Source organism: Salvelinus namaycush, chromosome 23 (genome assembly GCF_016432855.1).
Source record: "Salvelinus namaycush isolate Seneca chromosome 23, SaNama_1.0, whole genome shotgun sequence".
In the NCBI taxonomy this organism is placed as follows: Eukaryota; Metazoa; Chordata; class Actinopteri; order Salmoniformes; family Salmonidae; genus Salvelinus; species Salvelinus namaycush.
In genome coordinates this window covers 20,929,579-20,944,589 of record NC_052329.1, presented here as the reverse complement: position 1 = coordinate 20,944,589, position 15,011 = coordinate 20,929,579, and the positions used below count along the sequence as shown (strand labels likewise).

At 42.8% G+C, this 15,011-nt stretch overlaps 1 protein-coding gene across 1 annotated transcript in view; it reads left to right on the top strand.

Annotated features, from left to right (window-relative positions):
- Window positions 1–15,011, top strand: part of LOC120018753 (cell adhesion molecule 1-like) — a 152,697-nt gene that overhangs the window by 118,896 nt on the left and 18,790 nt on the right. The window contains exons 4-8 of the mRNA XM_038961958.1: window positions 1,537–1,674; window positions 4,400–4,558; window positions 5,818–5,914; window positions 6,247–6,419; window positions 14,683–14,736. Of these exons, the coding sequence (XP_038817886.1) occupies window positions 1,537–1,674; window positions 4,400–4,558; window positions 5,818–5,914; window positions 6,247–6,419; window positions 14,683–14,736 (621 nt within the window). The remainder of the gene's footprint in view (window positions 1–1,536; window positions 1,675–4,399; window positions 4,559–5,817; window positions 5,915–6,246; window positions 6,420–14,682; window positions 14,737–15,011) is intronic.

Sequence of the window (15,011 nt, the reverse complement as noted above, 5' to 3'; positions counted from 1 at the left end):
TTACAATGAGCTGGGTGAATGGAATATGAATGACAGTCATCTGATATGCTGTAATAGAAAGAGCGCCACGCTCATAAAAAATGTTTTATCGTCCTCCCTCATCTTAAACAGCACCAACCACCACTGTGCCATATTCATAAGTTAGACATTGCGTTCTACCACACATCACACATCCTATATAAACTGTGAATATACAATTGTTTTAATTAATGTATTTTCTTGATTCATCTTGTTATATTGAGTCCCACTGTAACAAAATGTCAGCCAATTAGGCTCTTACAGTGCTCAATAGCATGGTAATGAATAGGAACAGATGCTGCTATGGATAACAGAATAGATCTATCTCAGACTGGCTTGTTTTTGGCAGCTGTGTTGACTTCTGACTGTTGACTGTGTGAATCCTACTGAATGTTAACTTGGCTGCTCTAAATAGTTCCCTATTGAGAGTCAGCTGTGACAAACAGTGGAGCTACGGCGTGAAATTACACTAACACTAGAGCTGTATTATACATGCAGACATCCTGGGGGATTGAAAATGAATTAAGTACACTTCAAAGTAATTACTCTAGTTTTAGAAATTAAATCTAGAAGCAAAAAGTGTGAACTAACGGTGATATTTTATAGCTCTTGAAACAACATATTTTTTAGTTTTCTCCAAGCGTCTCAGGCAGGCAGTTTCTCTATGTGAGAGACAGTGGAGGTTCTTGTACTTCAATGAGAAATGTAGATCAGCGGAAGAAATAATCAAGGTTGGACATGCTTAGCTTGTGTTCATTGGTCATGCTAATATATATATATATATATATATATATATATATATATATATATATATATATATATATATATATATATATATATATATATATATATTGTTTTCATGGGAACAGGGCATTATAGCCTATAGCATAGTGAAACAGAAATGTATAGCCTATAGCATAGTGAAACAGAAATGTATAGCCTATAGCATAGTGAAACAGGACATTATAGCCTATAGCATAGTGAAACAGGACATTATAGCCTATAGCATAGTGAAACAGGACATTATAGCCTATAGCATAGTGGAACAGGACATTATAGCCTATAGCATAGTGAAACAGGACATTATAGCCTATAGCATAGTGGAACAGGACATTATAGCCTATAGCATAGTGAAACAGGACATTATAGCCTATAGCATAGTGGAACAGGACATTATAGCCTATAGCATAGTGAAACAGGACATTATAGCCTATAGCATAGTGGAACAGGACATTATAGCCTATAGCATAGTGAAACAGGACATTATAGCCTATAGCATAGTGGAACAGGACATTATAGCCTATAGCATAGTGAAACAGGAAATTGTAGTCTAAAGCACAGTGAAACAGGACATTATGTGTTGATGTGCGTGCAAGTGATGGAGAGTGCATGCATGTTTGTGTGTGCATTCCTTTCTGCATACATACGTGTGTGTGTTTGTGTGTACATGTGTGCTTCTGTATATATGTGTGTCCGTCTGTACATATATATCTGAAGCTCTTGATGTGTGTCTGTCAGTCCCACCAGGCAGTCCAATCATGGATTCCCAAGAGGATGTGGTCAGTGAGGGGAACGAGACAGAGCTCACCTGTACAGCCATGGGCAGCAAGCCTGCCGCCTCCATCAGATGGATGAAAGGAGAGCAGGAGCTGACAGGTCAGAGGAATAACAGCCTCCTCCACTTTCCCTCAGATATCATTCAGATATAACCCCAGCCAGGCAGCTTTAACTCTCCACAGCATCGTACTGGAAACTGCAGACTACAAAGGCTCCTTTTACATTCAGGACTTGGTTTCACACTCATCACAATATGCTATATCTACTGATTTGTTCAAGGACTAAAGAGTGAGTATGGATATCAATATTTCAGTTGTTCAAATTGAACTAGGTATAGTATTGACATTGAGTATGACCTATTCATAAAGCACTGTGTTAACTCACTGTCTCCTCAGCAATAGCCACATTACAACAGTTACCAAAGAAGCAGAGCATTTTAGTGCTGGGCTGAACTTGTAGTGTGCCTTTTGCAGTGACCAGATAAATGACTTCAAATGAACTCCCAACTGTTCACCACCCACTCACTACAGCCTCCCCCATGGCCCAGCCAGCAGCCTAGCTGTAACAGAACAGTGTGTAGGCTACAGTACATCCCTATAGTACATCACTGAGGCGCCCAATGTCTCTACTGGTTTAATACACTCATAAACCTGTGTCATCGCCAGATAGCAGGGAGTTGCTATGGAATCCGCCCGGCAACAGCCTGTAAATCTGGACCCTGCCTACTGAGAGCATCTGTTACCTGCTGCTGAAGGACCACAGCTCACACACCAGCAACACGTTTGCTTCTGTTGATCACGTCTTTTGGGTGATCAGATTTCTGATTCAACGGTTTGAAAGCCTTGCTTTGAAAACTATAATGTACTCACCACACTAAAAACACTCATGAACCTCGCTTATTACATTTGACACTATTAATTGCTAAATTAATTGCTAAGTACTTTTTATGAAAATACTTTATTTGAATGACTCAAGCCCGCTGTAGGCTCCTGGAGAGAGGTGCAGTAGTGTATGGTACTATGGTGTGGTGCCTTATTGCTTCACATTTGTTCAAGAAGATCCATCTATTATTCAGCCTATCCATACCCTACAGCAAGAGGGACAATTCATTTCAGCCTGATCCTATCTGCATAGTCACTGGATATCTCTGTTGTCAAATTATATACATGTATGTATTAGAATAGAGAGGACTCATTTGGCTTGTTGAGCATATTAAATATTTAGACTGAGCGAATATAAGCTAAATCTGCACCTCCAGTGTTATAGAAGTGGAACTCAATTTGTGTTTATGAGATCTTGCATCCTCTGCGGTAGGCTGGGCTGGTGTGGTGTGGTTACGTTAGGCAGGCAGGTAGACAGGCACTTTAGATTAGTGAAATGCCACCATGTTGAACAGGGGCTAGTCCAGACTGGCAGAGGACGGACGTGGGCGTACCAGGAAGTCACGTCCTGTCACGTATACTCCCTCCCCGGCCTCTAGGTCATCAGGCTGCTGATTATCCCGCACACCTGTCACCATCATCTCGCGCACCAGCGCCTCATGACACTCACCTGGACTCCATCACCTCCTTGATTATCTTCCCTATATCTGTCACTCCCCTTGGTTCTTTCCTCAGGTATTATTTACTCTGTTTCATGTCAGTGCGTTGTTTGTGTTTCGTGTTTATTTATTAAAACACTCACTCCCTGTACTTGCTTCCCGACTTGCAGCACACTCGTTACACGTCCTTTAGCACCTATGGAAACACAGCTCACTTCTCATTATGACACTCATAATAAGCAAATACTCTCATAAGCAATTCATTTGCTTATAAAGCTCCCCACTTGGCACACATTGGTTGAATCAATGTTGTTTCCATGTCATATTAATGAAATGACGTTGAACCAACATGGAATAGACGTTGAATTGACGTCTGTTCCAAGTGGATCAGGTTTACATTGAAATCCAAGTCACAAGTTGCTGATATACTTATTGAATTGTCAACAACTAAGGATAGATAATCTGAAAACAAAAAAAAATCTGAAAACTAAATCAACGTTTTTTTCTGCTATGATTATTACTGAATATTTGCAGAGCAAACCACTGGAAAGAACCTTTCTCTAGGGTTGTTTTTCAGCGACCATCTCTCAGGAGTTGTCCCTATCTAAGTGTCATGGGGTTAATAGCTATATAGCAATGTGCATGTTAGTGTATGTGGTCAGTGTGTGTTGGAGCAGCAGTGTGATGCCCTATCTGAGCCCTAGACGTGCTCCCCTGTGACTGGCTGGTCGGCTGGCGGAGATGGAAGTGTGCTGCAGGTCACAGAAGGCCCTGTAATTATATTCTCACTTCATTAAGTGCGAGTAAACCATCACACTCAGCACTATGGCTAACGCGCTGCCCCTGTGGCATTGTAATGCTCTCTAAATGAATGCCCCTCTGACAGCCAGACACATGTAGGAGCCTGGTGGGCAGCTGATTACTGCAGAGGTTAGCCTAGACACCACAGAACAGGACCCCACTCAGTCTCCAGGCTGCTGCATAGACACACACACATTATCAAACCACAACCACATCATTCCTACCTCACTCTGGAATCAATGAGAATCTTTGGGTTTTTAAACTACATCAAGTAGGCTTGTAAATGTAATGATGTTAAGGTGTAAAGGGTGGTCAAAGTCACCTTGTGTTTAGCTCGACTGCACACATAGTGCAGTGTGAAATTAAATATTTTTGTTGTGGTAGATGTTGTGTCAATGTGAATAATCTGATCATCTGTTGTGAGTTAAGACATCTCTATAGATGTTGGTTCCCTCACACCGGTGTGTATTTTATTGTTCCTAGGCAAGATGACGGTGGATGAGACCTACGACGGGATGTTCACAGTCACCAGTCGGCTGAGACTCACCGTGTCCAAGGAGGACGACGGAGCGCCAGTCAGCTGCATCATCGACCACCCAGCCGTGAAGGACCTCCGGGCACAGAGATACCTGGAAGTGCTATGTGAGTGACCCGGAAGTGAAGCAGGCATGGCCTGGAAATAGAATGTTATTGACTCTCGCAGTCCCGAAGGCTATCACAGAGGGGGGATACAGTGCCTTCAGAAAGTACTCATACCCTTTGACTTATTCCACATTTTGTTGTGTTACAGCCTTTTTCTCACCCTTCTACACACAATACCCCATAATGACAAACTGAAAACATGTTTTTAGATTTGTTTAGCAAATTCTTCTACAATTATCAGGCTGTAACGCAACAAAATGTGGAATAAGTCAAGGGGTATGAATACCTTCTGAAGGCACTCCATATGAATGAATTAGATCATCAATTCTGTATCTAGTTAAAATACCTGGCAGTCCAGAGTTAGAGATTGACTTTACAATACATCTCCTGGAATATAATATAATCACCTCCAGGTAAAAGTTACCTTTGCTCTAGTCTTGTGTCAAATGTGATTTGCTATTTCCTCAAACGATTTATTGGTTGAAGAGGTAGAACAGCCGTCCTTACACAGTGTAGATCATCAGAGAAAGGTTACGCTAACCTTTGGTAGTCTATGTAGAATATTAATTTATTAACAGAGACGAGTGCTTTGCCTAACCTTTCTAGGCTAAAGGGAAAGCTCAACTAGAACCGCTTGACATTTTGGCAATCTTCTGCTAACATAGATAAGAGAAAGAAAAAATATATATTTTACTTTAAGGTTAGATAGATTGTCTGAACACATAGCCCTTTTCTCTGTTTAACCAAGGGTCTATGTTCCTTTGATAGCTAGGATTATGTAGTCCTATTCCACTCAAAGCCTTAGTCGGAGTTGAGCTGAAAATATACTGGTCATACAAGAGTAATAATATAAGCAATGGCGTAATGACACTATCGTAGCCAGCCAAAGCACTCCTCTAAACTCCCCAATGCATAATAGCATGGTCCTTTGTAGCTCAGTTGGTAGAGCATGGTGCTAGTAATGCCCAGGTAGTGGGTTCAATTCCTGTGACCACCTACATGTATCCGTGCATGACTATAAGTTGCTTTGGAGAAACCTGTCTGTATATGTTATATTTATTATTATATTATAGCTCACTGACAAATGTCTCTTTCACTGGTTTGAATATACAGTATACAGCCTTTTTATAGAGTGACTGAAAGCATGAATCAGGTTGAGATAGGTTGACATTGCTATAGCTGTGAGTATGAAATTAATTAGAAAGTGTGTACTGCTTGTAGACAATGTGTATGTGGAAATACCATCTGCCTACTTTCAGATCAACCAGAAGTGAAGATTGTTCAGGCGTTCCCTGAAGGTTTAACAAGAGAGGGAGAGAATCTAGAGCTGACGTGCATAGCAAATGGCAAACCACAGTGAGTATCCATCCATCCACACATATCATTTAATACTAGTTAACAGTACAGCACTCTGTCCTTAAAAATACCAACATAGACAGCTACATGACACTTCCAGGCTTCCTATATCCCCTTTCTGCCAGCCAAAGCACTCCCCTAACCTTTCCAATGCATTGTAGCATTTAAATGTTACCAATTGGTAGTGTGTTCTGTGTATAATACATCATTAGACGGAACCTGCCAATGGCTCTCCCACACTAATCTGAGTTCTGACCTTTAGAGTGAGATTTTGTCTATTGACGGGGGTCGTGCAGGGTCTTTCTGATGTGGTTGGTATTTGTGTCCTCCAGGCCCCATCAGATCAGCTGGCTCAGAGTGGATGATGATGTGCCGTCTCACACCGTGATCACCGGCTCTGACCTCTTCATCGAAAACCTCAACAAGTCATACAACGGCACGTATCGCTGTGTGGCCTCCAATGCCGTGGGAGAGGCCTACGATGACTACATCCTCTTCGTATACGGTACGTACTGTTATACGGGGCATCGTGACTACTGTCGCCTGTAGTTTGTTCTGTGATTCTATCTATATTTGGAGATGAGTCCAGGCAAGGTGGTCTGTATTGCTGATACAGGTTTTCATGTTCACAGTGTGTACAGATGTGTCTAGTAGATTTGTTGCTGTTAGGTAATCGTAGCCACTCATTAGAATTTGCTACATTTTCCATTGAAGCTTCTCATGAGTCAGTTCACTGATTACAGGTTTCTCTAGGTGAATATGTCACAGAAACCATATCACTGACACACTGTAACATAGTAACAGATGGCTCTGACTAACAGATTTATTCTGACTAACACTGACAGAAAATCCTCACTCTAACATGTATGACTCTCTGACTTAGGTTACTATGGCACTTATAGCAATGCAACTCTGAGATTGTATTTCTGTAAGTGCTCTTAGGCAGATGGTGACGTCTGTTTGTCCCTCTTAGTCCCCTAGTAATTATCTCCCATCAAAAGGATGGCACGTGCTATTAAATAACAGTCCAGGCCTATTAAGGGTTTCATCCTATGACTGAACTCGTAATTGGCGCACTATCCACTCTCATTCATTAGAGGCATGATTCAAACTCCCTCTCTGATGTCACTGTCATACAGTTGCAGTGCCTTTGGAAAGTATTCAGACCCCTTGACTTTTCCACATTTTGTTACGTTACAGCCTTATTATAAAATGTATTCAATAGTTTTTTCCCCCTCATCAATCTACACACAATACCCCATGATGACAAAGCAAAAACAGTTTTTTATACATTTTTGGAAATTAAAAAATGTTTAAGCTCTACTAGCTTGGCACACCTGTATTTGGGGAGTTTCTCCCACTCTTCTCTGCAGATCCACTCAAGCTCTGTCAGGTTGGATGGGGAGCGTCGTTGCACAAATCTTTTCAGGTCTCTCCAGAGATGTTAGATCGGGTTCAAGTCCGGGCTCTGGCTAGGCCACACAAGGACATTCAGAGACTTGTCCGAAGCCACTCCTGCGTTGTCTTGGCTGTGTGCTTAGGGTCGTTGTCCTGTTGGAAGGTGAACCTTCGCCTCAGTCTGAGGTCCTGAACACTTTGGACCTCAGCACTCTCATCAGTTAAAGTCACAGCTGTGTACATCCCCCACCCCCTCAAGCGAACACCAAGACGGCCCTCAAGGAACTTCACTGGACTCTATGTAAACTGGAAACTATATACCCGGAGGCTGCATTTATTGTAGCTTGGGATTTTAACAAAGCTAATTTGAGATCAATGTTACCTAAATTTTATCAGCATATTGATTGCACGACAGGTAGGGCTAATACTCTCGACCACTGCTACTCTAACTTCTGCGATGCATACAAAGCCCTCCCCCGCCCTCCCTTCGGCAAATCCGACCACGACGCCATCTTGCTTGTCCCGGCTTATAGGCAGAAACTCAAACAGGATGTACCAGTGACGAGAAACATTCAACGCTGGTCTGACCAATCGGAAGCCATGCTCAAAAATTGTTTTGATCACGCGGACTGGAATATGTTCCGGTCAACCTCAGAGAACAACATTGATCTATACGCTGACTTGGTGAGTGTGTTTATAAATAAGTGCATTGGAGATATTGTACCCACTGTGACAATTAAAACCTACCCTAACCAGAAACCGTGGATGGATGGCGGCATTCAAGAAAAACTGAAAGCGCGATCCACCGCATTTAACCATGGAAAGAGGTCTGGTGATATGGCTGAATATAAACAGTGTAGTTATTCCCTCCGCAAGGCAATCAAACAAGCGAAATGCCGGTACAGGGACAAGGTGGAGTCGCAATTCAACGGCCCAGACGCGAGACGTATGTGGCAGGGTCTACAGGAAATCACAGACTACAAAAACAAAAACAGCCACGTCACGGATAGCGATGTCACGCTTCCAGACAAACTCAACACCTTCTTTGCACGCTTTGAGGATAATACAGTGCCACTGTCGCGGCTCGCTAAGAAAGACTGCGGCCCCCCCTCTCCTTCTCAGTGGCCGACGCGAGTAAAACATTTAAACATGTTAACCCTCGCAAGCCTGCTGGCCCAGACGGCATCCCTAGCCGCGTCCTCAGAGCATGCGGAGACCAGCTGGCTGGTGTGTTTACGGACATATTAAATCGCTCCCTATCCCAGTCTGTTGTCCCCATATGCTTCAAGATGGCTACCCATTGTTCAAGTACCCAAGAAGGCAAAGATAACTGAACTAAATGACCACTTCTGTCATCATGAAGTGCTTTGAGAGACTAGTCAAGGATCATATCACCGCCACCTTACCGGCCACCTTAGACCCACTTCAGTTTGCATACCACCCCAACAGGTCCACAGATTACGCAATCGCCATCGCACTGCACACTGCCCTATCCCATCTGGACAAAAATAATACCTATGTAAGAATGCTGTTCATTGACTACAGCTCAGCATTCAACACCATAGTACCCTCCAAGCTCATCATCAAGCTGGAGACCCTGAGTCTCAACCCCTCCCTGTGCAACTGGGTCCTGAACTTTTTGACGGGCCGCCCCCAGGTTACTTCGCTGACCCTCAACACTGGGGTGTGTGCTCAGGGGTGTGTGCTCAGCCCTCTCCTGTACTCCCTGTTCACCCACGACTGCGCCATGCACGCCTCCAACTCAATCATCAAGTTTGCAGACGACACAACAGTAGTGGGCTTGATCACCAACAGCGATGAGACAGCCTACAGGGAGGAGGTGTGGTGTCAGGAAAACAACCTCTCACTCAACGTCAACAAAACAAAGGAGATGATCTTGGACTTCAGGAAACAGCAGAGGGAGCACCCCCCATCCACATCAAAGGGAGAGCAGTGGAGAAGATGGAAAGTTTTAAGTTCCTCGGCGTACACATCACAGACGAACTGAAATGGTCCACCCACACAGACAGTGTGGTGAAGAAGGCGCAACACCGTCTCTTCAACCTCAGGAGGCTGAAAAAATGTGGCTTGTCACCCAAAACCCTCACAAACTTTTACAGATGCACAATCGAGAGCATCCTGTCGGGTTGTATCACAGCCTGGTACGGCAACTGCACTGCCCTCAACCGCAAGGCTCTCCAGAGGGTGGTGCGGTCTGCACAACGCATCACCGGGGGCAAACTACCTGCCATCCAGGACACCTACAGCACCCGGTGTCACAGGAAGGCCAAAAAGATCATCAAGGACAACCACCCGAGCCACTGCCTGTTCACACCGCTATCATCCAGAAGGCGAGGTCAGTACAGGTGCATCAAAGCTGGGACCGAGAGATTGAGAAACAGCTTCTATCTCAAGGCCATCAGACTGTTAAACAGCAATCACTAACTCAGAGAGGTTGCTGCCTATATTGAGACCCAATCACTGGACACTTTAATAAATAGATCACTAGTCACTTTAAACAATGCCACTCTAAATAATGCCACCTTAATAATGTCTACATATCTTACATTACTCAAATTACATGTATATACTGTATTGAGACCCAATCATTGGACACTTTAATAAATGGATCACTAGTCACTTTAAACAATGCCACATTAATAATGTTTACATATCTTACATTACTCATATCACATGTATATACATGTACTGTATGTTATACCATCTACTGCACCTTGCCTATGCCGCTCGGCCATCGCTCATCCATATACTTATATGTACATATTCTCATTCACCCATTTAGATTTGTGTGTATTAGGTAGTTGTTGGGGAATTGTTAGATTACTTGTTAGATTTGTGTGTATTCGGTAGTTGTTGGGAATTTTTAGATTACTTGTTAGATATTACTGCACTGTTGGAACTAGAAGCACAAGCATTTCACTACACTCGCATTAACATCTGCTAACCATGTGTAGGTGACCAATACAATTTGATTTGAGAAGTTTTTCATCAAGGATCTCTCTGTGCTTTGCTACGTTCAGATTTCCCTCGATCCTGACTAGTCTCCAGTCCCTGCCGCTGAAAAACATCCCCACTGCATGATGCTATAACCACCATGCTTCACAGGAGGGATGGTGCCAGGTTTCCTCCAGACGTGAATGCATTCAGGACAAAGAGTTCCATCTTGGTTTCATCAGGCCAGAGAATCTTTTTTTCTCATGGTCAGAGTCATTAGGTGCCTTTTGGCAAACTCCAAGCAGGCTGTCATGTGCCTTTTACTGAGGAGGGGCTTCCATCTGACCACTCTACCATAAATGCCTGATTGGTGGAGTGCTGCAGAGATGGTTGTCCTTCTGGAAGGTTCTCCCATCTCCACAGAGGCCCTTCTCCCCCGATTGCTCAGTTTGGCCAGGCGGCCAGCTCTAGGAAGAGTCTTGATGGTTCCAAACTTCTTCCATTTAAGAATGATGGAGTCCACTGTGTTCTTGAGGACCTTCAATGCTGCAGAAATATTTTGGTATCCTTTTCCAGATCTGTGCCTCGACACAATCCTGTCTCGGAGCTCAGCGGACAATTCCTTCAACCTCATGGCTTGATTTTTGCTCTGACAAGCACTGTCAACTGTGGGATCTTATATAGACAGGTGTGTGACTTTCCAAATCATGTCCAATCAATTGAATTTACCACAGGTGGACTTCAATCAAGTTGTAGAAACATGTCAATGATGATCAATGGAAACAGGATGCACCTGAGCTCAATTTCGATTCTCATAGCAAAGGGTCTGAATACTTATGTATTAAATAAATGTGCCAAATGTTTCTAAAAAACTGTTTTTGTTTTGTCATTATGGGGTATTGTTTGTAGATTGATGAGGAAAAATAATAATTTAATACATTTTAGAATAAGGCTGTAACATAACAAAATATGGAAAAAGTAAAAGTGTCTGAAAACTTTCCGAATGTACAGTATCTACAGGAAAATATTTGAGGTTTGGGAATCAGGCTGTAGCCTTGCTTCCAGATGGATCCTTTGTTTGGAATATGATTATTTGTGGTTTTGAACAACACACATCTAGCAGTTCCAAATAGATTTAGCTTCAGTTTGGAGCTTGTGAGAAATTAAAACAGCCAGGACAGAAAACATTTTCCATACACACGATCTTTTGATTTATGTTGTTTTGTCTTTTACGTTCATACTTGTTGTAGCATGTTGGTTTGATGGGGAATGTGAGCTGACCATTTGTTTTGGAGATTTACTCCTCTCCCATGCATAATCAATTTCTATAGTAGGCATCTCTTCATCTAGACTCTCCTCATGTCTCCATATTGCATTTTCCTACATTTCTTTGAAGGAACAACCTGCTCCTTACTCAACAGAGATAAACTGGACGAACTACAGTACACGCAAAGAAGACTCATTAATGAATTTCCATGGTGAAAATGTGTGTTTGCTGGTGTAGCAAACATGCTAGCATGTGTGAGCTGTACATGCTTTGTAGAAGAATTACCTATTTGTATGCCTTTTGCACAGTGAAATATCCCATTTTACATTTTAAGTGCAGTTTTGCAATCTTTTACCACCTCAACATTAGAAACAGCATATATCTTGTGTTATCAGAGCTATCAGTGCAGTCTCTATTCTTCTAGTTAGAGCGTTAATGAGACACTGGAGATTTGTGAAAGGTGCTAATAATGCTGTTTAATTATGTTTGAGATTCCCAGTTCTATTATTCCACAGGATTAGATGCCAGACAAAATAAGCCATGCTGTTGGTCCATAAGAGGATTGTTTTGCCTGAGTAATCATGCTAGCTACTGTACACTAGCTTAACGAGTGTGTGTTTCTGAGCATGGCTACGTCTAGGGGTAAGCATGATGAGAACCACAGATGTGTCAGATTAGCAGGTGTGTCTCTAGGTGAAGAGACTGCTGGGTGGCTTTTTCTGTCTACAGTATCCTGTTTTCTACTTGTATTAGGCCTTGGAGGAGCCCATTAGTGTCTAGTGTTGGAATCCACAGCTGCTATCTCTTAGTATGTCCCTGATGTTCATTAACGTGGATCTGTCTGAGGACTATGTACAGTAGTTGTACCATGTCAAAGCTAGATGACCAGGAACACTCTTAACTACTGAAGGGCAACAGGAGAGTACAGTATGTGAATCAATGTGAGTGCTATTCTAGACATATTAGATATTCATGTATGCTACTTTCTGAGCATGGGAATGTACCGTTTTCTACTCTCATCTTGCCACAGCCTAGCACTGCACTAAGAAACACTCCATCCCTAACAGAAATATTGCGACCTCTCTGTGTACTTCGGCACTAGAAGGGCAAGTCTACAGTAAGTAACACACCCTGTTTAGTTGTCAGTTGTATTCTAGTCTAAGGGTGAGAGAGAAAGTAGTTAGGCTTGTTGGCCTCCTCTGCTGGTTATGGGTTGTTTTCAGTAGGCTGTGAATGCTGCTCCATGGTTGGTTTAAGTCCAGTGTGGGAGTAAACAGGTCCAAAACAGGCTCCCAGCTAGTCTCCCACCAAACTCTATTCATTGTACAAAGTTGACCTGGTGCTATAACTCACACATACTGGCTGTTGGCAGGAGATCAATTATGTATTTTGCTCAAGGGTTTGTAATGCAGTTGACTCCCTGACCCAAAGATTTCCTACACGACCATGAGGTCAAAGATTCCCATGCAGCCATCTGTGCGTCAAGCCTAGTCAGGAAGCATGCTCAAATATGGCTCTGTTGACCCTGAGTTGGATGAAGGGCTGTTGTGAAAACAAACGTGTTGAATCACACAGATTCTGGCCATCACCCATCTCTGCACCATAGAACAGAATAACAGATGAAACATCAGGCTGCAAATCAATAACCCAGTCATACAGTGTCAAGAGAAAACATAGTTTAATATGTTTTGAAAAATCCATCTGAGGACATGGTTGTACTGTATTACGTATGGAGTATTTGTTTGAGTCAGAAATCTCCTTTGCCCTATTATGATGCAAATGTGCATATAAAGCAATGTATATAGAATTGCTAAAAGGTGAAGAAAAATCATGTTTATTAGCTGCCAGGTTTAAGAGGGCATAGTCAAACAATTTCTCCCACATTGTTTCAGTTTATGGTCAGAATTTCTCACATCTCATTTTTTTTACAAATAGAAATGCACCCTGAAAATATGCCCCCTTCAAATACATTCATATTTCAGCAATCATAATGTGGAGCCAAGTCATCCAGCCTGCAAATTGCCCATGGAGAATACTTGTTTGCTAGACTATTATATGTGCCACATCCCATCCAGGCCTTTGTGGCAGCCTCTTATCCCTGGCCTGCATGCCCAATTTCTCAGACTCTGACATTTCAGCTATCAGACCGCCTTCGGTCACAGGGAAAGAAGAAATCCCCCATAAATATTGTTTGCGGAGAATCTGTTCCTGATATCCCCTTCCTCACCTCTCCTCCCCTTTCCCCCTCCTTCCCCAGCAGCGACATTATGCCGCCCTTGATGTTTTATCATTAGTTTGGAAGTGTGTGGTCCCCTACTGTGGACTTCTGATGGGCACAGACAGTAAAGGCATGGAGACAGCCAGCCAATTTCTCCCGCTGTGACTTGTCCCCAGCAAGGGGCCGGCGCTATCTCTCTCTGTGCCAAAAACAGGCAGATATTCCCTGTGGCAGGGAAGCTTTCAAGCCTCTTAGCACCGCTGCATACCTGTATTGGCCTCCATTTTGTCATTCTCATTATTTTGTTTGTGGTGTTATGAAAGGCCTCATCAGTACACTATCAGTCTGTTACTGTTGCAAGGTGTGCAGAAGAACTGCCGGGGAATGTGCCAGAGTTGCTTAATGCACTGCTTAACTTAATTACTGGAAATAATCACTTAATATGTTCATTTATGACTTCCCAACTACCCATTGAATGTTTATGAGCAATATTGGACACATTAAGTTTGTTTTTCAAACTACGGTATGAGTATACAAAATTGTAAATTTGATGTGTTCATGCCAACGTTTTGGCCTATTGTTGATGAGTAGAGGTTTAAGTAAGGTTGGAATGACCTGATATCACACACTGTGCATTATCTATGCTCTGATATTGCATTCACTATCACTAGAAAAGCCATCAATGATGTGTTGACACAGTTTACAGATGAAGAAGGCAATTTTGGAAAAGCAACATCCTTCCTGAGGGAAAAACATACACAGCATACCACCTAAATCATTATCTCTAGTAGTAGTACTACAGTAGATACTTAGAGATTTAACACTTTCCCAATCCTGCTACTTCCATACTTGCATGACCCCATCCTTAATGGCTTCTCACACTTTCTTTATTTCTTATACATGTCTTTATTTTGTATGTTTTCCATCTAGATGCTCCTACCACGATCCCCACACCCACCACCTTGAACCTAGACAACACCCAAGGTACTGTATGTCCCCGCTTTGTTCACTCTCACCCCTCGCCTGTGTGTACGCGTGTGCATGCTTGCTTGCTTGTGTGGGTCTGCAGTAGTGTTGTACAACGAGAGAGTGGGTGAGAGAGTTTGGGAGAGAGGAAGAGAGAGGGAGAGACTGCGGGCAAGCAGTCTTAATCAGATTGTCCTGCTGATAGGTGAAATGGTGGATGACCTACACTGTGCTTTCAGTGACACCTGTCACATGTTTGATCTGTGAGGATGGAGGAGACATGTTGGTCGCTT